The sequence below is a fragment of the Canis lupus genome, chromosome 15 (assembly GCF_048164855.1).
Source record: "Canis lupus baileyi chromosome 15, mCanLup2.hap1, whole genome shotgun sequence".
In the NCBI taxonomy this organism is placed as follows: domain Eukaryota; kingdom Metazoa; phylum Chordata; class Mammalia; order Carnivora; family Canidae; genus Canis; species Canis lupus.
Window position 1 is genome coordinate 15,517,052 of NC_132852.1, and position 24,473 is coordinate 15,541,524.

Consider the following 24,473-nt stretch of genomic DNA (forward strand, 5'->3'; position numbering starts at 1 on the left):
TGGAGCTGGTTTGTTTGTGTGTTTGTTTCTCTTTTTTTAAAGATTTTATTTATTTATCCATGAGAGACACAGAGAGAGAGAGAGAGAGAGAGAGAGAGAGAGGCAGAGACACGGGCAGAGGGAGAAGCAGGCTCCATGCAGGGAGCCTGATGTGGGACTCGATCCCAGGTCTCCAGGATCACGGCCTGGGTGGAAGTTGGCACCAAACCACTGAGCCACCTGGGCTGCCCTGGAGCTGGTTTCCGCCTGAAGCTACACCCTTCTCTCTCAACGGGGTATGAAAAACAAGCCAACGCCTCTACCTGGACATATTTTTAAGGAATTAGAACAAGAGTGTAGTGGATTTGGGGGCAAGCACAATTTGGGGAGATTTTTTTTTGGACATAGTATTATTATTCCACATTATCACTCGTGTCTTAAAAAATGACATCAAGAGTAACATACTTGTTTCAAAAAGGAAAGTTAAATGAAAATAAATTAGAAAGGCTCAGGGTCCCTGGGTGGCTCGGTTAAGCATCTGACTCTTGATTTCAGCTCAGATCATGATCTCAGGGTCATGAGATCAAGCCTCGCATTGGGCTCTATGCTCAGCACAGAGTCTGCTTGAGGTTCTCTCTCAAATAAATAAATCAACTTAAAAAAAAATTACAAAGGCTCTAATAACCTGGCTCCTCTTCTGCCCTCCAGTGTCACCGTGTTGTTCAGATTTGTGTGGCATACTGAGGTATGTACACAGGGGCTTTATCCTTAACTTTTAGAAATGTGCCAGAATTAATAAAAATGTGCCATTCTCTCTCACCTTCACACCTCACTTTAAAAAAGAGCCCTCATAGAAACTCTGAAGCCCAAATTAGTTTACGCTGCAAACAACAGTTGTGAATCTGTCACCTGTATCTTGTGGAAGATGAGTTTATCCCACAGGCTGTTGTTCCTAATGATGCCACTGCGAAGCTCTGCTTCTTTCCTTTTGGAGGCAAAGTCCAGTAGCCATCGCTTCAGCGTGGTGTTTGCCTGCCCAAAAATCTAACGAGTCAAGAAAAAAAAAAGAAGGTTTCAAAATGACTAGGATGGCTCAAATCAAAAAGTCAGATACTAACAAGTGTTGGTGAAGATGTGGAGAAACTGGAGCCCTCATCCACAGCTCGATGATGGGAGCTGCAGGGTGGGCAATATGGCGCACTTGCTTTGGAAAACAGACTGGTAGTTCCCTCAAATAGTTAAACACAGAATTACCATGTGACTCAGCAACTGCGCACCTAGGTAAGTACCCAAGAGAAACGAAAACACATGTCCACACAGACACCTGTCTATGAACGCTCATAGCATCATTACGCATAATAGCCAAAAAGTGACAACAACCCAAATGCCCACCAACGCATGAAAGGATAAATGAATGCGTTTTATCCATACAGTGGAATGTTACTTGGCCACTAAAAGGGATGAAGTACTGAAGTACTATCACATGCTACCACATGGATGAACCTTGTGAAGGAAGCCAGTCACAAAGGACACGGTACGTGATTCCATTCATAGGAGAGTCCGGATTGGGGCATGTATAGATTCAAACAGTAGATCCATTTTGCCTGGGAGTGGACGGGAGCAAAGGACAGCTACAGGGCAGATAGAGTGTTTCTTTCTGAGGTGATAAAAATGGGCTGTGGTGAGGACTGCAGATCTCTGTGAATATACTAAAAATCTTTGGATTTCACACTTCAAATGGGTAAATTATATGGAATGTGAATTCTATCTCAGTCAAGTCGTTTTTAAATAGTTTTTTGAAAGGACCACTAAAAAGAGAGAGAGAGAGAGAGAGAGAGAGAGAAGGTACTCACACATAGTAACAGAAGCCCTGTATTACAACAAAGGGCATGAAAACTTCCCACTCCAAATTTATCCTGAAGACTGGCTGCTCATGCCACCCACTGGTCTTGCCCGGGGTGTGTGCTCCATGCCACAGTGACCCTTCCATGGAGGAGGCTGGCATTCTCTCTGCCCCTGGCTTAGCATAATCACTTCCTTCCATGTGGCTAAGTAAGTAACGTTACGCGTGCATGGACATTATAATTTATAGGACCTTTTTATAGATACTGTTCTCATGTGATGCAATTAGTGACTTTATGAGCTACGCAGCAGGGGGAGGAGGTAACAGTCCACCATGCAGATGAGAAAACAGAGGCTGCAAAGAGTTTATGTACAAATAATATGACCTCCCATATCACACCTGTATTGGGCCTTCCAGTTTACAAAGTACGTTCACAAGTTTTCTCTCATGATCCTTACCAAGGGCTCACTGAGGTAAACCGCTCTTCTGCGAGACCAGGAGTACAGAAGGTACCTGGCTGCCCCAATTCAAACCGGAGTCTCAGACTCCAGGTCCAGGGCTCTGCCCCCAATCTGGTGCTTGGAACTTACTCGGTCAAACATCCGGTTCAGCAGTCTAGGGACCACAGGAAAGATTGTGGGTTGAAGTGCTTTGAGGTCATCCATAAGCAGCCTGATATCTCCTTGGAAAAATCCTATTTTAGCTCCATGACACAGCATTACACACTAGGGCAGTGAACAAAAATAACCCACATGTCATCATCAAAGCAGGGACTGCACAACATACACACAGACACACAAAGTTTCCGTTTTAGCATTTCGGACTAGTTTCCAGAAATCTTGAAGTTCCTACATGTAGGCAGCTTTTCAAAATATGTTCTTGCATTCCCTGGTCATTGCACAACATTAAAGTGTAGTGTTTCTCTTGATCATCCTGAAGATAAAGAAGCTGGTAAGAAACCAGACTATGTTGTTTTTAGTGGTGATCATGGAGCTTCTGCTGTTTCAGCTTTATGATAAATAGCTGGTGAATGAATCGACATGGTGTTATGTAACCCAAATATTTTACTCTCCTGGAAACTTTAGGCCTAATTTATTCTCAAAACAAAAACTTAGCTCCTTGCAAACCCAGCTACTTACCAAACTTATTGAAGTGTCTTTAATTTAAAAATTAAAGATTTAAAAAATCTGAATCTAACAAAAAATTTCTGAGAAGCCACTGACTACGTTGCCATTGAGACACTGGGGCATCAAACACCAGAGTGGCTTGACATTCGGCTATAATCTACTGCATAGATTTGTTCCTGTCCGATGCAAATTGCACCCAGAAGCCATATGCACTTGACAAACAGTCTGCTTATTTTAAATTTTAAAAAGAAAGAGAGATTCAAAAGATGATGCCACGGAAGTACAAATGATCTCAAGGCTTGAAAGCAGAAGCCACTAAAACGGTACACCATGGTTTATGGTTTAAAAATTCAAGCTGGGGAGGAGGGGGCTTTTGTTCAGGGTGGCCTGCCTCCCAGGCACACTTCCAAAACTGCAATTAGGTATATATGGTCCATTATCAACTCATTTTGAGATTGCTTCGGAAACTCACAAGATCCCCTGAGGTGTGCAGTAGCAGAGGGAACAGATGGAAGACAGGATCTCGTGGCTGTTGATCCTTTAGGGTAAGTGCATCCTACAGGCCAGCAGCCAATCAAAGGGCCACTTGCTCTCCATTAGTCACCACTCGATTAGTCTAGGTCACTGACACCTAGCACAGTGCCTGGCACATAGCTGATGCTCAACAAATATTTGTTGAATGAATGAACCCTCTGATTTTTCCTAGAAGTATATGATCCAAAATTGTCCGAGAAAGAAAAGAGATGATTCTTGTCACATGGTTGTATACCAGGAGCCCAGGTCAAGGTCAGCTAAAGATCATCAGGCTTTGGGGCACCTGGGTGGTGCAGTGGTTGAGCATCTGCCTTTGGCTCAGGTCATGATCCTGGGTTCCTGGGATTGAGTCCCATGTTGGGCATCCTGCTCAGTGGGGAGCCTGCTTCTCCCTCTGCCTATGTCTCGGCCTCTGTGTCTCTCATGAATAAATAAATAAAATCTTTAAGAAAAAAAAAAATAGATCATCCTGCTTTTTCAAGGGCGCTTAGAATACTGGTGAAAAAAGCGAGTCTTAAGCCAAACTGTGCATCATGAACAAGCACAATGAAAAGAGAGGCTTTTTACAGAAGCAGAAGCTTTATGAGTCTTTGTAGGATGGTGTCTGTAAAAATTCTACCTTCGCAGTTAGTCTTTCTTTTTTTTTTTTTAAGTTTAGCACCATTTATTAAGTGATCTCAGCTGTTGTTGTAGCTGCTGCGTATCAGCCTGTTCTTAAAACATAAAATGCTCTTCCAATTCCTCTTGTCCAGGAGAGAAGGATCTTCCAGGTAGCACGCCAACAGAACAAGAGACTCCGATGATGCCAGCTTCAATGATGGTGCCATCCAGAGAGGGAGAAGGTCATGGCACATTCAACCGCGGCTTCCAGAGGTTTTGAAAAAGGAGCCTTTCGGGGCCCAGCCTGCCTGGCATTTCGATGCTGTCGGTGTGGGTTTTGTACTCCATAATGGTGTTGGGAGGTGGGTTAAGCACTTGCCGAAGCATATCCCGGATGCGGGCTGTGGTTGCTTGGTCACTGGCAGTCTTATTCCATGTTGAAATAATGTCCTCCTGAAACCGGACAGAGACCACAGTCCCATAGATCTCCTCCCCAACCATGAACTGTTCCCCCAACATGGCCAGGATAAGACTCTCCCAGCAATGGGAGAATCCGCAGTCAAATAATCCACTTGCCATCATTTTTATTTGCGTCATCCTCCCACATGGGCTTAATTCCTTCTTTGAAGAGATGGGAGTCACCGTGGCCTGTCAGGTCCCCGGAACGTACCATGTGGCTATAAAACCTCCAGAACTGCTCCACAGAGGCAAAGGTGCCAATCTGTTTGATATTCTGTTCATAGCACTGTGAGCTGGTGGGACAGCCGGGGGTTCTTCTGGAGACCAGAAAGTATAGTTGTACTGCAGGGGATGCTCTGCTGGCCCAGGGACAACAGCCTTCCTCTTACTGCTGCCCTGACTTTTGTCTCGTTCCGTTTTTCCCTTCTCACCATCTTTCTGTGTGCTGTTTTCTTCATTCTGATCATGGTCCCCACTGTCATCATCTTTCAATGCGTCGAACTTGTTCATCCTCTCACCGCCGCCATCGCCACTGCCTCCCAGTTAGTCTTTCTGCAACTGTGCTCATGAGCACATCCTTCAAAAGTCTGAGCTTCCAACTTAAAAATGAGTGACTAAAGTTCAAATACGCAGACTCCCCCCACCAACATTTATACTTTTTTAAGTGACCGGCCCCATTTCTACAATGGGGCTGAGCAAAGAATGCTCTCTAGGGAGGACAGTCTGCACAAGAAACTTACCTGCAAGAGCTGCTCATACATGTGTGCAAGTGGTAAAAACGATATGTGTGTGTCACTGGCATTCAAGGCAAGTACTTTCTGTAAAACACAATGACTTAGCAGAACACAAACAAGCCAGCAAGCACAAAAAAACCCACAAAACAAGGCCTACCTCTACAACTCTTTCAAACATATGGGCGAGAGGCAAGAAAGATATCAAAGTATCATCTGGGGAAGGACTGATTATGTTCTGTAAGCAAAGACATCAGCAAGCAGAAAAGCATTAGATTCCCAGTAATTTCACGTTTTATTTCAGAGAGCACATAATACCTTAATACTACATAGAAACAGCTTTTGCTTATCACCTGTGGTCATTTCTCACCAAAGAATGAAATGAAAAGCAATACTTTAATACTTTAATCGTTCCATTAGAGTGGAGGTCATGCCTTACGTTAAAGTAAACCAGCTTGGGGCTTTTAGTCAAAATCAGGCAACTTTTGTCCAAATTGGAATATTGAGGGATCATGTGCTTTAATCATCTAGTATTTCGAAGGTATGGTAACCTGCTGCCCAGCAAGTTCCATTTCACCTTAAGTAAGAAATTAAAGGTCCATTCCAACATAGCATAGCATTTTATGTTGTGGAAATAGATCTATTCTTGGGAGGCCTGGGTGGCTTAGCAGTTCAGAGTCTGCCTTTGGCTCAGGGTGTGATCCTGGGGTCTGGGATCAAGTCCCACATTCGGCTCCAGCACGGAGCCTGCTTCTCCCTCAGCCTGTGTCTCTCATGAATAAATAAAATCTTAAAAAAAAAAAAAAAAAAAAAGGAAATAGATCTATTCCAACATAAAACAGCATATTATGTTGTAAAGGAAAAGTAAGAGAGAAGGTAAGAGAAACTGGTTTCCAAGTCTTTTTCATTTGTGGTATAAATGCACTTTGCGTATTGTAGTTTGACATCTTTACCTGAACGGCCTACTTTACCCCATGAAAACAACATCTCGATCTGTTTAGTGCGAGCTCTGATCTCGCAGCCCCTCCTATAAAATGCTGATTGTGATGGAGGTCTGCCTCTACACTGAGCTGGACATCTGGTTTCCATTTCAAGGCTAAGAATGGGCTTTCCTTAGGGCCAGGCACTGGTGAGGGTTTGCAGGGAATGTTCATATTATTAGCATAAAGAATTCTGGCCAAGCAGGGCTGCCTACAGCAGCTGCTGCCACACCGACAAGGGAATGAAGGCCCCATTAGGTGCCTGTGCAACCGCTTCCGGGCTGTGCCCATCCCCGCGTGGAAACTGGCTGTCCTTCATAATAACGCGGTGACAGATGAAAGCATCAGTCCTGAGCTGGGTTTGCTCAGGCACGTGATATAGCCTGAACATGCCATAATCTTAGATTAATCTTATTCAAGTGTGATTCGCATCCCGATTAGTACATCTCAGCAAGGAAACATTATGTGATGAGAAGCCAGGCTCCGTAATTTCTGCACATTTCAATTTTCTGATTTGGCATCCCCAAAACGTGCATTAGCAAGATTAGAAGTTTTACAAAGTTGAGAATGCCCTTGACAGTATAATTCATTTTAAATAAAGTCTGTAATCATTTGCCTCAGCGAGCCACTGGTGTATTTTAAGTTTTCTTTGAAGGCTAATTAATTAGGAAACTTAAATTCCGCTTAGATGAGGTACTAAATGTTGAATTCTGTTTACAAAGTATATTCCAAAAAAAGGTATTTGGGGCTAGGAAAGTATGGATATAGGCGAGAGTGAGACAGGCCTTCTGTAACCACCAAAGATGGTGGTTATTATGCCCAGGCTCCCGTTAGGAAAATCAGGGCCCACAGAAGAACTCTCCTAGAGACTGCAAAGGCAAATTATATAACATACAAAGGATCTGGGGGAAAGGCATTATATTGTTCAAGAAGTACCTTTCCTAAAACTCAAGTTCAAAATACTTGAACTTGGTTGGTGCTGTGGACCAAATTATATCTCCCCTGCTCCCCCAAATTCATGCTAAATCTCTAAACCCCAATGTAACTGGATTTGGAGATGGAGCCCTTAGGGAGGTAACTCAGGTAGTAACTCATGAAATGAAGTCATAGGGTGGGGACCTGATCCAATAGGGCTGGTGTCCTTGGAAGCAGCTGAAGAAACACCCAAAACCCCTTTCTCGTTCTCCAGGTGCACAGAGAGTAAAGGGCAGGCAAGGACACAGTGAGGAGGCGGCTACCTACATGCCAGGAAGAAAGCCCTCACCGGCAACCGAGTTTGCTGATACTTTGATCATGGACTTCCAGCCTCCCGCACCATGAGAAAATAAATACCTGTCATTAAAGCCACTCAAGCCTGTGTGATTCCGTTACGGCAGCCCGGTGGACTGGGACACTAGGTGGGCAAACTTTCAGATTACAGGGAACCAACTAAAGTTCAAGGCTTTCTCATACAATGCAAGTTCAATCGACTTTAATAAAAAAGGATAATTCAGAAACCTTCTATGTAGCATTTAACATTTCATCTGTCTACTAAAAAAAAGTATCTTCCCCACACTGGAATGGTAAATAAAAAGCACACGAGAGTCATTTCTTCTTGCTCCTTTCCTAGAAACATTTACGGGGCAGTATCCAAATTAAGTTGTATCCTATAAAAGTTGTAATAATTCCTGTCTGTCATTTCAGTTTTGCGGGCACAAGCTGGAGCTGGAGATTCGGTCCACAAGGAAAACTATATGAGAGCAGGACCGTATTAAAGCTCAGATCTTAACTCTATTTTAAATGGTGCTCCAAATACAGCATGGCCCTTGCACGGGGTGCTACTTTACCACTCTCGTTCTTGAGGCCTAATGCCAACCAATGAACATGAAGAAAGACGACAATATCCCAAAAGTTTACCTCTGTAACTTTCACAAAAGCTGAACAATCGCTCACTATATTTCGATGAGTGATCATTGCTCCTTTGGGGTTGCCTGAGGAACACACATGAGCAGAACAAAGTTAAACAAAGTTCATCCCAAAGTGACAGAAATTAAGGAAGCCCAGAACCCTGTATAACTGGGGTCTCCAGAGCCTCTAGCCTTAGGCATACTCGGGACAGCCAAACGTTGGAGGTCCTTAAATTCCCGAACAATCTGCAACCTTTCTATGGAACTTCTTATCTTCAATGACCTTTTTTTTTTCAATGACCTTTATTAACACGGGTGACTTTTATTTTATTTTATTTTATTTTATTTTATTTTATTAATTATTTTTAACACGGGTGACTTTTAGAGGGTGTGCATAGCAGTAAGGGGAGAAAACGCAGGGATTTTTATTTCTGGAAAAACAAGGTCAGTTTGTCCCAGGAAATGGGAGGAATCTACTGTTGCCTTCCGTAAGTGTCTGAGGACATACACGGCATGCTCAGATTCTGAGAAGCCTGACATGGTGACAAGGAAAGAGCACTTGAACCCTCATCTTTCCTCTTTTGATCCACTTGTATGTAGTTCAACTAAGTCACCTGCCAGGTCGCCATCCAAGTAAGGGAGCAGGGGGTACAGACCTCCAGAGGCCACTCAGAGGCAGATGCATGTCAAAACTTACCCGTGGTTCCACTGGTGAAACAAATTACTGCGAGATCTTCAGGTGCAGGGGGCTACAGCACATAAAAAAAAACCAACAACACAACAAAGGTGGTCTAAGTCAGAAGACCGTAAGATTAGCTAACCCCCAAGATCTGTACTAGTCTTGGAGACAAACAGCTATTGCAAGGGCTGTACCAGGGGCGCTGACACTGTGAACCTACCTTGGGCCGCTGTCTGTTGGCTCTTCCCAGGTCCTTAAGGAGAAAGAAAAAAAAAAATCTTGAATGGAAACATTTTCTAAATGTAGAGAGTGAGGTGACATCCAGTCGCTTCAAGTTGACTTTACCGTGGGATTCACTTTGAGCTGTCTCAAAGCCAGGAGACACCTCCAATGAAAGAGACTGGCAAGTTTAATGAACCAGAAATGAAATATTTATGCCTTGTTCTCAGAAGCTGTTGTCCAGTTGTCTTCTCTCATACACAGAACCATATAAATGGTATTAGGACTGGCCTCTGAAACAGGATTTACTCAAAAGACAGGAATCAGAATCTTTTACCAAACCAAAGAATGGCAGATATTCTGCATTCTCCCGAAATCTGAGCGCAGCGTGGCTATGTGGTCACCCAATTCGAGATAACTAGTGTCTTCTTCAGTCTGGAGAGAAAAAATTTACCTGCCAGAGGCTCAAATATCTGTATCCCACATGAAGTGGGTTAAAAAAAAAAAAGATTTGGGAACCTCAATTATAAAACAGCCTATGACAAAAGATGGAAGACCACTCTCCAATGGACATGAAGAGCAGCAGGTTCATTTCTGAGGGGCGCATTTCCCAGTGGCCAGTTCCCCATCACCATCAGGGGTTCATTTTGATGCTCTTCAGCTCACTGCACAAAGGCATCTCAGTGGCCACTTTAATTACTATTAATTTCTTTAATGAACTATTTATATTCTTTTCCTATTAAAACTGAACGGCTTGAATGAGCATATGGAGCAAGCATGCCTAGAATTAAGTGGAAATCTGATGAGTGTGCTCAGGACTCAGGGAGTTTCTGGCCAGTATACAGATTTAAACTGTTTTTAATCTTAATTACATTTTAAATTATATATATATAACAGACCATTGATTCAAAACAGTAACAGTGAAGTCCAATTAGAAGTCAACTAAGAGGGGGGCAGCCCGGGTGGCTCAGCGGTTTAGCGCCGCCTTCAGCCCAGGGCCTGATCCTGGGGACCTAGGATCGAGTCCCACGTCAGGCTCCCTGCATGGAGCCTGCTTCTCCCTCTGCCTGTGTCTCTGCCTATCTCTCTCTTTCTCTCTCTCTCTCTCTGTGTCTCTCATGAATAAATAAACTAAAAAAAAAAAATTTCAACTAAGAGCTGAAGGACTGGTAATTTCATTTTTTAAAAATTTATTCATGACAGACACAGAGAGACAGAGGCAGAGACACAGGCAGAGGGAGAAGCAGGCTCCATGCAGGGAGCCCGACGTGGGACTCGATCCTGGATCTCCAGGATCACACCCCGGGTTGAAGGCGGCACTAAACCACTGGGCCACTGGGCCACTGAGGCTGCCCATCCATTTTTTTTTTTTTCAAAAGAATTTTTATCAGACCCAAATTGCCATTCACCTGCTCAAAAAATTCTCACATAACTTCTTAAGATCTCTAATCCTTAAAAAATTGATATTAAGTAAAATGAAGTGGGGTACTGGGGTGGCTCAGTCAGTTAAACACCTGACTCTTGATTTTGGCTCAGGTCATGATCTCAGGGTCATGGGATCGAGCCCCACGTTGGGCTCTGTGCCACTTGTGGGGCCTGCTTGAGATTCTCTTTCCCTCTACCCCTCCCCCTGCTTGTACACATTTTCTTTCTCTTTAAAAAAAACAACAACAATAGTTTCATGAGATTTGGCCTTTATCAGGAACAAATATTATCCAAATGAGTGCCTTATTTGCCAAGCCTCAAACCTGTTTAATGATGTCATATAGAAAAAGAGTACAGCATTCATAAATAAATAATGGATTTGCTATCTTCAGGCTCCAAATACCGGAACCAAAAACCAAAAACTTTACCCAGAAGAAAAACTGAATTCTAGTTAATGATTAGCATGCTAAAGAATTTATGGGGGGCAAAAAATGCAACTTAATGTAAATGCATTAAAAAAAAAGATTCATGAATGAATGGAGGAACGAGTGATACACAAGTGATGAAGCAAAATTATTAAAACACTAGCTGGAGGGTGCTTGGTAGGTGTATGGCAGTCTACTGTACAATTCTTCCAGCTTGTTTGCATGTCTGAAAATTTCATAATAAAATTTCAAAAAAAAGTAAAAATTCCAAACGCCAATCTTTCTCTTTTTCATCCTATAAAAATATGTATAAATATAAACTTGATCATATGATCAACCATAAAGCCAATTTTAAATTCACTTCTTAAATATTAACCTTTTGCTTACAAAATTTTTAAAGACCAAGTATGAATCCTATTACACAGGTAAGTGTAAAACAATGTCTTTTATAAAATAAAGCCTTTAATAGAAACTATATGATCTTCACTTACCTAAATTTTTAAATCTTAAAATGACATTATATGAGCAGTCAAAAAACACCAAAAAATTCCTGCGTGCACGTGTGTGCACACGTATGTGTGTCTGTGTGGTGGGGTTAGGGAGGAGGAAGAAAGGTGGGGAAAAAGATGACATTATTGTGAACGGTAATTGTAAGTGAAAAAGCAAGTGTGAGGAAACGCTAGATAAAAAGCTAGCAAAAAGCCCAAGTGAACAGTATAGCACATGGGTTCTTACGGAGTCCGCTTCTCTGCTACGTGTGCGTTTGTGTATGAGTGTGTACACGTGTGAGGCAAAGGCTCTGTCAGAACGAATCAGTTTCCCTAATGACTCCTAAGTCCCTCCAGAAAGGTATTACATAGGTCCTAGCTTGTAGCCCCCAATTCCTTGTAGAAGGAGAAGTATAAATAAAAATGGAAACTCTATTTGTAACAGTTCCAGAAAAGTATTTATAATGTTCCCGGAAGGAGAACAACTTACTGTATTTAGCCTATTCCTGTAATATGTACCTGACAAGATCCTCCTCTTACCAGCTTCTTGGGATTAAACTCTCTAATCCAAATCCAACTGGGAGAATCAGCTTCTTACACGATATGATGTCAAACAACCAATTTAAATATGGGCCCCACTCATTCTCCTAGAACAGTTACCTTTAAAGCTTTGATTAATGTGAATCTTAAGAAACTTAATATAAGAATAAACCAAATCAAACATCTTATGCTGGAAATTCTCCAGGATGCTATAAAAGCAACTTGGGAAAAAAAATAATGAGGCAGATTTCTGTAGCTGGCTCCATTTTAGAAACGAATCACTAAGTAAGTGGCACGAAGGCCTAAAAAGGACATACAAACTTAAATCTCCACCTGAATCGGAAATTCGCATTTCTTGGTGTGGCTTGTCACTACTCTAGGATAAATATGTGAGCATTGCAACTTGTTTTATGAGGGTATTTTCTGTAAGATGTGATGAATTCACAGTGGGGCACACATGTAGAATTCTTCTTTCCAGTAATGAGACAGGAGTTTCTGCTCTTTGATTTTTTATGGGTTGCTGAGAGGACCAACCAGAGCTGGGACTGCATGGTAGCACTGGATGCCACATTTGAACCAAAGTAGCCTCAGGGACACCCATCAGAGAAATGAGCAGGGTGACTCACCTCCATGGCCTTCATGCTTATGATTTCCACGCCACACCTCTTGCCTCGTTCCAAAAGATCGATGCCATAGGAGTCCATGAGGACTATGATTTTAAGGCCTGGTATTAACTTATTTTCTACACCGTCTAATAAGAGGTTGGCCTTATCTGGCTTGTCAACAAAAATCAGAGAGAGTTCAGCTGGAAAGGAAGAGATACAATGAAGAATGAGCTCTGAGATATTTAAAGCCTGACTGTGTAATACCTGACACCAGGTTATTTTAAGGACTATTATCTTTAAATAGAAAGACAGATGTGCATTTAAACATAAAATCCCAGGGGCTCCTGGGTGGCTCAGTCAGTTAAGCATCTGCCTTCACCTCAGGTCATAAACTGGGGTCCTGGGATGGAGTCCCATGTTGGACTCCCTGCTCAGTGTGGAGTCTGCTTCTCCCTCTCCCTCTGCCTCCACCCCTTGTCTGTGTGCACGTGCTCGTTCTCTATCTTGCTCACTCTCTCTCAAATAAACTTTTTTATTTTTAAAGATTTTATTTATTTATTCATGATAGACACACAGAGAGAGGCAGAGACACAGGCAGAGGGAGAAGCAGGCTTCCAGCAAGAAGCCCCATGTGGGACTTGATCTTATGACTCAGGGATCACGCCCTAAGCCAAAGGCAGATGCTCAACCACTGAGTCACCCAAGCATCCCTAAAATCAATCAATCAATCAATCAATCAATCAAATCAAATCTTAAAAAAAAAACCATAAAATCCCTATCAATCAAATATAACTAAATGTGAAGTTACCAAATCTAGCTGATAACTAGGCCAAGGTCCACCCAGAGACCACAAACATACCTTTGTTAATTATGTAGGTGATTGCTTCTGTTCCAAGGGTGTCATAGAGGGGAACGACCACCATAGAGTACGCAAAGCATCCCTGCTCGATGATCACCCACTAAATGAACAGTAAAGGCCGGGGAGAGAAAATAAGATGTTATCACAGAACCACTCCAAGGAGAACCACACTCTAGAGAGATCCAAAGTGGAAATACTAGGGGCACCTGGGTGGCTTAGCAGTTGAGCATCTGCCTTTGGCTCAGAGCATGATCCCAGGGTCCCAGGATCGAGTCCCACATCGGGCTCCTTGTGTAGAGCCTGCTTCTCCCTCTGCCTGTGTCTCTGCCTCTCTCTCTGTCTCTCTCATGAATAAATAAATAAAATCTTTAAAAAGACAAAAACAAAAACAAAGTGGAAACACTAGATGTAGCAAAATTAACATCTGTGTGTCTCCTACTATGTGCCAGGCACCACGAGGGACTCATAATGAAAAGCAAACACCTGCCCCCTTCTTAGAAGGAAAAAGCAATTTGCTGGAAGAATTGAGGCAAATGTGTGAAAAGATAATTAATGATACAGGAGAGTGACCGACTGGGACACACGCATGACAAAGCCCACATTGGGATCACCTTTGCAGGGAAGGTAACTGAGCTCACCCTCTGCCAGGGTAGCCTGGTTTGGACAGGTGGAGAGAAAGCCAAGGAGACTCCAACAGTGGGGACTCCATGACCAAAAGGAGGTGAGCACTCTGGCCGGCACACATGCTCTGGCAGGGAAGGCCACGGGTGGGCAGGAGAAGCCCGTGGCCATGTGGGTGCCCGGCTCCATTCCCCAGGGAATGCACAGCCTCTGAGGGCTTCTCAAACAGGGGCACTGGGGTCTGTGGAATATCAGCCTGGGGTGCCTGGGTGGTCAGTCGGTTAAGGGTCTGCCTTTGGCTCAGGTCATGATCCCAGAGTCTTGGGATCCAGCCCCACTTCGGGCTTCCTGCTCAGCGGGGAGCTTGCTTCTCCTTCTCCCTCTGCCCCTCCCTCTGCTTGTGCTCACTCTCTGTCACATAAATTAATAAATAAAACCTTTAAAAAAAAAAAGAGTAGGATCTGGGAACTGGGGAAGGAGGGACACACTTGTGTAACAAGAGAAATGTGTTGGCAAAATCTCTCCAGAAAAGTGGTGGAGGAAAGATGTGGCATAGCAACAGATCACCTTGCCTCTAAACTCATCAACTATGTGGCAACTAATCTGCTGAGAGGCAAACATGGCGAGATCAGCCTTTCACTCAAAATCCTTGGCGGCACCATTATCTCCAGGTGCAGCTCTCGGGTCCCCCGCCGTACTCCCAATATGTGGTCCAGATAAAGGCTTAGCTGCCGTGGAAAGGGAGCATGACGCACTCACATTCACGTGGCCTCGACCTCTTTTTTCCCTTTTTCTTTCCTGGCACCAATTTTAGTCTACGAACACGGGGGTCAGGTCCAAGACTGTCAGCAGGGTACATGTGGCACATGTGGTCCTGTCTTCCCTGTCCCTCCAAGCTCTACCATAGTAAAATGCCTCATTCCCCAAGAGACATGCCACCTGATGCAAACAGGTGGTTGTTCCTGACATTCCCTTGGCTGCCCCACCCTCATATCCTTCAACACTCCACTGGGAGGCCACTTCCAGGAAGTCCTCCTTGACTGAGCTCCCATAATCCTTTTTCCCTGTGTCCACCTTACCACGCTACAGGGAAAGCGTCAGCTTATGGGCTGGTCTTCCCTCACATGGTACCTTTCAGGGAGGATCCAAGTCACTGTTGTGATTTGGTGCCTCGCAGTGCACGGCATATAGCAGGTGCTCAATAAACATTTATTAAGCTAGTTGATAAATATAGGAAGGAGCTTACTCTGTGAAGTAAGGGAATACCTGTTCTTGTGGTAGATTCATGATAAAATTCCACTAACACAAAAATCTGGGATGTGTTCACTTGAATGAGTTTTATTTGAAATGAAAGAAACACTAGATTTCATGAGCCTGGTCATGGTCCAGCTGTGGAAACTGCTGTGTTTCCCTTACCAATATAGAAAACTGCAGGAAATCTAATTTATAAAATAGTCAGTAGCCCAGGGATTGTGCTAACACGTCTTTTGGATGCAAGAATCAATTCAATTTCTTCACGCTTAGTGCTTGAATTCTTCCAAGCCAAATTATGCCGCTAATTTGTTCACTAGCACCATATACAACAGCTCCAAAAGAGCTTTTCATTTAAACTGACCTTTCACGCAAGGGTTTACAGAAGCAGCACGCAGGGGCCTTGACAGCCAGCCGGACAGCACGTCTACATTAAGGCTGACTCATCACGGTGACGCGCTCTCCCTGCTGCCCATGGTATTTTAAACTTTGTAACCTGATCAGAGGGAAAGCTCCTACCTTTCAGAAAGCAAAGAGGAGAGTCTGCAATGGACAAAAATGTATCCAAGTTTCTTCATAATTTATTGAGGCTATTTTTCTAATCACAGACATAAATAAGCCTTAAGGTAAGAAGATTCTTTGTTAGCTATCTGTTCAAATAACGTGTTAGTTTTTGTTTTGGGACCTGGTTTAAAAAAAAAGAAAAAAGAAAACCAATAATCAAAAAAGTGGTTTTTCTCCCCCTTAACATTAGAGGCCAAGGAGGCCCTGGTGTGGATTTTCCTGTCACTTTCTAAGGAATAATACAGAGATATATTTTCAGTAGAGATCAAAACACAAAATCGTGTCCTGAGCAAAGGTAGGTGTGAACCCCAACTGGCTCTTACGTCTGAGAACTCTCAAACTGCCTACAGATGGTGTCTAATGGTCAATACCTCAGGTCTGTTCTGAGCGAAGATGCCAATGAACTGATCTGGGGCAGTCTTGAAGCCCTTCTGGATTAGCGCTGAGCCCACACACTCGGCTATCTCCGCCACCTAAAATGGGGAGGAAAATAAGCAGGAAAAATCAGGTCAAACTCAAAGAACAAAGCTCACTGGGTGACAACTGAGTCTAATACCTCGGCCAGCGAGCAGCACCGCACAGAGGAGAGAGGAGCAAACAGGCATTCTTTTAGTTCTACATTTTTGTAAAACACAAGGCTCAATTCACCAGAACTCACTATTAAAGAGAACTGATCATAGGGCTCCTTCTGCAAAGTAGATGAATCGGAGGATTCCAACAGCTGCAGGTCACAGATCATTGGATGTCAGGGCTTCTTACACATTTCTATTTTAAACTTTAGTTTTATGAATTATAAAAGTAATACAAGGATGTAGAATTATTATTATTGTTGTTATTATTATTATTATTATATTTGTATTTATGAAGAGTAGCAATGCAGCCAAAACTTGTCATTTGCTATAAACACAGAAATAGTCCAGGGGGACACCTTCAAAAAACTTGTAAGAGTTTTAAGTAAAATTAATAAGTAAGTAAAATAAACACTATTATTGCAAGTAAAAATAGGTAGATTCCTATGAATTAGGGAGGACTATAAACCTGCCCCTCAGTCTCTCCCCATTCCTACCTTAAATTAACTACAAAATAAATAAAAATTTTTATATCTTAAATTTGGAATTATTTTCTTTATTTTCAGTTAGTGAATTCTCAAGAGCACTTTGAAATCCCACCCATGCCTGTAGGGAATAGAGCCACGCCTGTTCCTGCCCAGAACCCTGTTGGTCCTGGCACATAGTACCACCGCGCTCTGCCTATGGGAATGAGAGCTCACCCAGGTGAGGTGACGGCACGGGTGGCATGAATATGCTTATTGTTTTTGCACCCACAGCCTGTTTCACAACCTCTGCTCGCAGGTCAGGGACGGGAACCCGTGAAATGCTGCCATGGTTTGCAGAGCTACTTAGGAGAAGGTACAGGCATTTTTATCTCTAGAAAGAGGCTCCGTTCCTTTCTCCAGAAATCCTCAAAGGGGTTCCTAGCCCCACAAAGGTCAGTCACTAGGATGAGGAAAGGACCTAACCAAGTGTACAAATCCAGAGTTGCCTTCAACTCTAGCTTGAAATCTTCACCAGCCTTTGGCTGAAATGTGCAAAACACAGATTAACACCTTCAAAAACTGCAGTGATTTTCAATCTGCTTTGAAAAATCCAATCTGCCATGGACTTGTCTTTTGCCTTCCTTCCAGCATATAACAGAAGGACTCCAGGCAGCACTTGGGGACTCTGTGAGGCCTTGAGACCATCGTGCAACATTACGTGTCCAACACACATAAACTGTTTATCTACCACTTGTGAAAATGAGGAACCTCAGCAACTCTTTTTTTTGGGGGGCAGGGGGAGGTCTCCGGTAAAGCAAAATTAAAGTGGTGAAATCCCTCTGGTCCCTGAGGGTACTCAGCTCATCACTTTTCTCACAGGAAAGGAGCCTGTTTTGCCTCTCTGCTCTCTACCAAGAGCTACCCAAGCAAAGCCTTTGCATTTCATTCGTCCTCAGATGCGGGAATGTAAGGAAACGTGGAGTGTGTTTCAGTCTCTGGAAGGGCCAGTGAGCTCTGGGGCTACTCAGGGCTCCTAGGGACAATCCCTCACGTATCCTCCCCAGCACGCCAACTGCCCAGAGCACCTCTCACACCAAACATGGATGGAGGAATTTCATTTGTATTCATGAAACCACAGGACGACCTGGCCCTAGAGCAGGGAGCTATTTCCTGGACAGCTGTGCTAGAAACAAAAGGCAAGAGCGGACACATCAGGGCTCCCAGACACCCTTGGGCTCTTACTTCCATGGGGAGAAGATGCCCTGTTATCACAACAAACATGAAAAGCAATGTCTGTCATCAAGCAGCTGCAGCTGTGGATCAGTTGGGATTATGGAGGGACAAGAATAAATACACTGGATCCCAGCTTCCTTTGTGTTATACAGCAAAGCAGGTGCCGCCCCTGAACATCTGTGCTGCTCGCCATGGCTGCCCTGGGGTTCAACATCACACCTGTCCCACGTTGGTCAGGTTCATATGATGCACAGAAGAGCTACAGACCAGATGTGGACCTCACTTCTGGTCCTGTTTCTGCCACGAACCAGCTCGGACCCTGGGCAAGTCCCATCCTTTTCCTTGGGGGATGTTTCCCTCCTCTATAAAATGAGAAAGTTACTCTAACTTTGTCTAGTATCCTGCCAGGCAGAGGAGAATTTCTACCGTGCCATGGGCTCTGTGAGGAGAGTCACCTGCTTCAAGCACATTTCTAGAATGTTATCTGAGAATCATGCTCAATTCCCCCATGCAGCCACATAATTCCAGAATAAAGTGCATTTGGACCACCAATTAAGCTACTTAACCAGTTTTTCCCAAATCTTTGCATAAAACTTCTCCCTTTGGATGCTGCACGTTTACCCCAGAGCTCTGAGTCGGCCTAGCACACAGACTTTGCAGCAACCATACAGCCCTCACGGTCAGGGACTCCAAGATTTCAGCCCCAAAGCGTGCAGGAGGACCCACAGAGCCAGGAAACTCACCTGTTTGTAGGAAAGCCATTCGTAGGGCTGGTCTGGCTTCCGAGAGCCTAAACAAGGGCCATCATCTTAAAAAAAAAAAGAAAGAAAAGAAAAGAAAGAAAGAAAAATACAGTGAAAAACAAAAAATGGGATTAACGTGCATAAATATTCTCATTTGTGTTCTACTTCATCCTACAAAATATCAGGTAGACATTGGGCCCCAGATTAGAAATAAAGAGTTCAGATTGGAGATGTGTTCTCCTTGGGTTCTAGTCTGATTTTTTGTTTGTTTCTTAAATGGGATAAGAAAAATAAGAGAATATGAGGCAAATACAATTTTTAAGGACACTCAATTTGAATTCTTCTGTACCCTAGTGGTTCGGAAAGGGGGAGTAGCTGAATGATAAAGAAATCCTTTTCAGAAGACTCCCACAAGATTCCTAAAGTGTAAAGCATTCTAACTCAGGATGTACAAAGGAAAATACAGGGATGCCTGGGTGGCTCAGTGGTTGAGCATCTGCCTTCGGCTCAGGTCGTGATCCTGGGTTCCTGGGATTGAGTCCTGCATCAGGTTCCCCTGCATGGAGTCTGCTTCTCCCTCTGCTATATCTCTGCCTCTCTCTCTGTGTCTGTCATGAATAAATAAATAAATAAAATCTTTAAAAAAAAAAAAAAAGGAAAAAATAGGACTCTTAAATCCCCAAATTCTGATGACTTAGAATTTACTCACACGGGTGAAGTCTTAATTGCAGAGAAACAAAAATGAAGAAAAGATGCAAAATAAAGAGAAAATAAGGGGGTATCTGTGAAAGTCAAAGTTAAGAAATATCAGGATGTGTCCTGATTCTAATCTGGGTACCGAATAAACAGGATGAAAGAAAACCCATATTAAGTATTCATACTGAGGGCTAGGACAGTAATAAGTATCACTTGAATCATTTATATTTGGAATCATGCAAGTTTCTTTCTATAGATTAACCCCAAGCTAACTTTATGCTCAGTTTATAGTTGATGAAGGAAAAGCTACGTCCACCTAAAAAAAAAAAAAAAAAAAAAGAACAAAGAAAAAAAGAAAAAAAAAGTCTCCATGTTCCGATGATCATAGCTGACCACATACAAGAATGCCTCTTTACTAGACACACAGGTTCTCCTGCCAGAGGCCCCTCTGTGTTAAGTGGGGCCTCCCCTACAAAGTAGGGCATTTTGTCATCTCCCCTCTAACAGGGTATCAGCATTTGTTTCTAGACTGTAAGATCTGTGGCTTCCCCATTCTAGGTTTAAGTGTCAGCAGAGGTGTTCTGATTTGGTTTGGGGGCCTGGAGGACAGGTTTGGGAAAGCAGAGCATGGCCCCACTGGCAGTCCTGAGGAGACTGGGCCTATCACACCGAGTCACACCCTGGAGAAGAGAAGTGGGGCATGTATGCGGGTCGGTGGTGAGGACAGGGAGGACCCAGGCTGGACAAATTCACTGCCTCACACTGACTTCTTGGCTCTCTCTACTGCAGCCTTGATGAAAACAGAAAGAACACAAAGGGCCTTATTCTCAGACCCTCTGCCATTCACAGGGACTGTGATAAAGACCAGGCCGGACGTCATGAGTTCCATCAGAAGCTGTTTTCACACATTGGCCATCTGAAATAATGTTATTTCATTCTGTAAAAACAGGGATTGGAGATGTATAGGCAGCAGCGGCCAAATCAAGTCTGCCACCTGTTTCTGTAAATACAGTTTTATTGGAACATAGCCTTGCTCGTTCATTTACATATTATCTAAGACTGCAGCCGCAAGGCCTCACAGAGACCATATGGCCCTGGGAGCCTGCCATATTTACTCTCTGGCCCTTTATAGAAGTCTGCAGACCCCAGCTCCAGGATGGTGGGAACTTAAACAAATACTATACCCAGGCCCTACAAACAAAATTTTGGATATAACAGGACAGGAATGGGGTCTGGGCCTCAGCACTTTTTAAAAGCTCCCCAGGTGATACCGCAGTACAGCCAGGGACGAGAATCTACAGATTCACAGCCAGAGGGCTCCTCCTTATAAGCAGCTTCCTGTGTACAGTTTGTTTTTTGCTCTCCCATAAAGCCTTCATCTTATGGTAGTCTAGGAAAAAAAAAAGCTTAAAATAAAAAGATCTTCTGGAAAAAAGAAAAAAAGAAGGCAAAATGGCCTACAAAGGACCTTCCTTCAATCAGTATAGGTTAAGAGTGAACTTAAGTTTTCTTCAACTTCTCTGAAACATTCATGTAAGACTTCATATTCCAAGCAGAGAAAGTGCACACACACAAAAAAGTTACTGTCTTTAAGTGAGAGGAGAGTCAGAAGTATCATGTAAGTCACCATACTACCAGGATGAATTCATTCCCTGATAACCATGAGACAAATGTATACACATCCACACACATCACTTGGTGGTAGTGGTAAAGATTCTATATACATACACACACACACATACACACATATCTATACTTATTTGATATATAATGTATATCAAATTATCTATAAATATTTTATATTTATAAAAATATAAATATTTAGTTTATATTTAATCTATACATATAGATTTAATCTATATTTAATCTATAAATATTTTGATGTGGCCTTTTGTTAAGCTGCTCTGTGTATGCATATTTACTATCACAGACAAACCCTGACCCTGACACTAACTTTGAAGAAGTTCATAATATAGGGATGCCTGGGTGGCTCAGTGGTTGAGCATCTGCCTTTGGCTCAGGTCATGACCTGAGGTCCTGGGATCGAGTCCTGCATTGGGCTCCCTGCATGGAGCCTGCTTCTCCCTCTGATGTGTCTCTGCCTTTCTCTGTGTCTGTCATGAATAAATAGATAAAATCTTTAAAAAAAAATTCATAATACAGAAGTGAGGTTTGTTTTCCCCTTAGAGTGGGGCTCGATGAATCTGCCACAGGATTACTGGGCCCTGTGCAGATACTAGAGTAACCCAATTCTACTAGCATCAAGTAAAAAACACAGCACTCTTGAGCACATTATCATAACGCAACACGTTGTGGAGACAGAGAACAGCAACAGCACATAGTCCCTGACTGTCAGGTAACTGCAGCCCAGCTAGCAGTAGAGCCAGCCACCAAACGATTTAAATAAGGAATCACGGATCCCAAAGACCATTTCTAGAGAGTGATCTGGAACAAGCCAAAATAAAGAGGCTAAAACAAAAGAGGGGGGTGTGGGGAGCAGAGAGTGCTCTCTCCCTCACTGAGGATACGTTGATGGAGCACCTACTGTGTGCCAGGCTATGTGCCAGTGTCGAGAGAAGAGATGGCCGCCCTGTTCAAGGAGCACTGGCCAGTGGGACAGAACATCAGGCAAATGCCTCTGCTTCCTGGAGGGGCTATTACAGAAATAGGTACAGGGTGCTGGGGAAAGCAGGGAAATGCCTCACCTGGAGGTAGGAGATGAAAGCAACAGAAGAAGAAGGTTTTCTTTTTTTTTCTTTCTTTCTTTTTTTTTTTTTAAAGATTTAATTTATATATTTGAGAGAGAGAGAGATCACAAACAGGGAGGAAGGGCAGGGTTCAAAGAAGTGGGCTCCCTACTCAGTGGGGCTCAGTCCCAGGACCTGAGGATCATGACCTGAGCTGAAGGCAGATGCTTAACGACTGAGCAACCCAGATGCCCTAGAAGGTCTCACATAGCATAGTAAGCACCTGTGCTGAAGGTAGGAAATAAGAAGCTTTACAATCAGGAAAAGGACAAGTGCACAAAGGTGTGGGGTTATGGGAAAGGGGAAGGGTCCTGGTGTTGCAAGAAGTTCAGTGTAACTCGAGGAAGAGTACCCAGAAGGTACACTTCCTGGAAGGGAGAGAGGCCGGAAAGGCAGGCAGGAGGCCTGGGGTGGGGTGGGGTGGTTCTCTTAGGCCAACGCTAGCGAGGAAGTGTGGTTACTTTGGGAGCCAACGTTTCCAAAGTGTCTCACAGGACATTGCTTCCTTGGGAGGTCAGTGTTTATTTCTCAAAATACGGGTCTCATGGTCGAGTACATTTGATAATGTTGGACTGGGCCCAATTAAACATGTCTTTTGACCTCAGGAAATGTCAGAGCCCAATAATGAGCTAAGGTATATGTAACTATCCATAAAATACAAAACCTACTGAAAATATATTTGACTGCTCTGTCAGGGGGATATCTAGAGGGGTTCTTGTGCTTTGGGGCTCATTCTGGAGAAGTTTGAGGAGGAGACAGGGGGACTTGAACAGGTGGAAGTAGATGGAAGATGAAAGCAAAGGACTTCCTCAAGAAAGACCACTTGTTCTGAATGAAAATCATTAAGCATTCGTCACACAGATTCAGCAAATGCTTACTTGACACCTGAATGCCCCGCTGGAAGCCTTCGTATATGGTTCTCACATCGTCGTAAAAATATACCAAGGGCTCATCGCTATCCAGTAGCGGGGATCTCCGAGCACCATCGCTACCCTGTGCAAAGAGACAGACACATGAGCACGTTAGAAGAAAATGTTAAAAATAAAAACCCTAACATGCATGCCCACCATGTGCTCCAGGGAGCCCCTGTGGAGTAGCTGCTCAGTATTTGCTGAATGAACAGAAGTGCAGCATTTGCTAATCGGACCCATTCATCTGGGGTCAGGTGCAGGCTTCAGAGAAGGAAGGCTAAGACCTAATGGGTGTCAGAGGGCCCCTGGGAAAAGGGAACAACAGAGCAGACCTCTGAGCACTGGTCTGGCCGGATAAGGTCAAAGAGAGCAGAAGGACTGGGAACCTGTCACACATGCTGTGACAATTCTCAAACCTCTACCATCGGGACACGTGGGTGGCTCAGAGTTTGAACGTCTGCCTTCTGCTCAGACTGTGATCCCGGGGTTCTGGGATCACGTCTCGAATCAGACTCCCTGCAGGGAGCCTGCTTCTATGTCTCTGCCTCTCTCTCTCTCTCTCTGTGTCTCTCATGAATAAATGAATAAAATCTTAAAAAAAAAAAAAAAAAAAAAAAACACCCCTACCATCAATGTCACAGGGACTGAGTTTGTGTAAGCTCTCGTAGAAACACACCATTCAGTTTTACTTCCATAACGCCGATGTTCCTTTGGAGATTACTTCCACTGTTTTATCTCTGTGTCAACAGCAGTATAGCCTGTTAGGAACTCTGGATTCTCACAGAGCATCTGACGGTTAACAAGCACCCAGCAACAAAATGTATGGAGGTGCAGGGACATGTCTATACTGCTTTGATTTGCTTCACTGACAGGTACACAGACTGGGTTTCACTGTGCACCCTCTCTACAGGGCCTTCACTGGTTGGTGCAGAAAGCACACCTGCTATCCACCGCAACGCCTGACTAGCAGCGGAAGTCATCACTGGAGGTAGTAGCTTTCAGCCTGTGAGCTGTGCAGCACTCTGTGTCCACAGAAATACCATGGGGCGAGGTATCTGGACTTGCCAAGTGTTCTTTAGAAACTGATAAATACAAGCTCAACTACTATGATGTCAGAGCCCATGGGTTTTTTGTTTGTTTTTTAATTTCAGAGAGGGGTCTTCACATTTTTTTTTAATTTTTTTTTTTTTTTACTTATGATAGTCACACACACAGAGAGAGAGAGAAAGAGAGAGAGAGGCAGAGACACAGGCACAGGGAGAAGCAGGCTCCATGCACTGGGAGCCCGATGT

At 43.6% G+C, this 24,473-nt stretch overlaps 1 protein-coding gene and 1 pseudogene across 13 annotated transcripts in view; both read right to left on the reverse strand.

Annotated features, from left to right (window-relative positions):
• The window catches only part of ACSL1 (acyl-CoA synthetase long chain family member 1), a 70,509-nt gene that overhangs the window by 9,440 nt on the left and 36,596 nt on the right, over window positions 1-24,473 (reverse strand). For 6 of the 13 annotated variants that reach the window (XM_072775957.1, XM_072775960.1, XM_072775959.1 and 3 more), the window contains 11 exons: window positions 23,149-23,263; window positions 18,828-18,892; window positions 16,187-16,288; window positions 13,380-13,479; window positions 12,542-12,720; window positions 9,039-9,071; window positions 8,837-8,888; window positions 8,150-8,223; window positions 5,434-5,511; window positions 2,413-2,547; window positions 889-1,023 (listed from right to left, as the gene is read on the reverse strand). In XM_072775957.1, the coding sequence (XP_072632058.1) occupies window positions 889-1,023; window positions 2,413-2,547; window positions 5,434-5,511; window positions 8,150-8,223; window positions 8,837-8,888; window positions 9,039-9,071; window positions 12,542-12,720; window positions 13,380-13,479; window positions 16,187-16,288; window positions 18,828-18,892; window positions 23,149-23,263 (1,068 nt within the window). Of the gene's footprint in view, window positions 1-888; window positions 1,024-2,412; window positions 2,548-5,282; window positions 5,361-5,433; window positions 5,512-8,149; window positions 8,224-8,836; window positions 8,889-9,038; window positions 9,072-12,541; window positions 12,721-13,379; window positions 13,480-16,186; window positions 16,289-18,827; window positions 18,893-23,148; window positions 23,264-24,473 lie in introns of all 13 variants that reach the window. The other 7 variants (XM_072775951.1, XM_072775953.1, XM_072775954.1 and 4 more) reach the window with 3 other exon arrangements.
• Window positions 4,117-5,195, reverse strand: LOC140604661 (eukaryotic translation initiation factor 4E type 2 pseudogene; annotated as a pseudogene).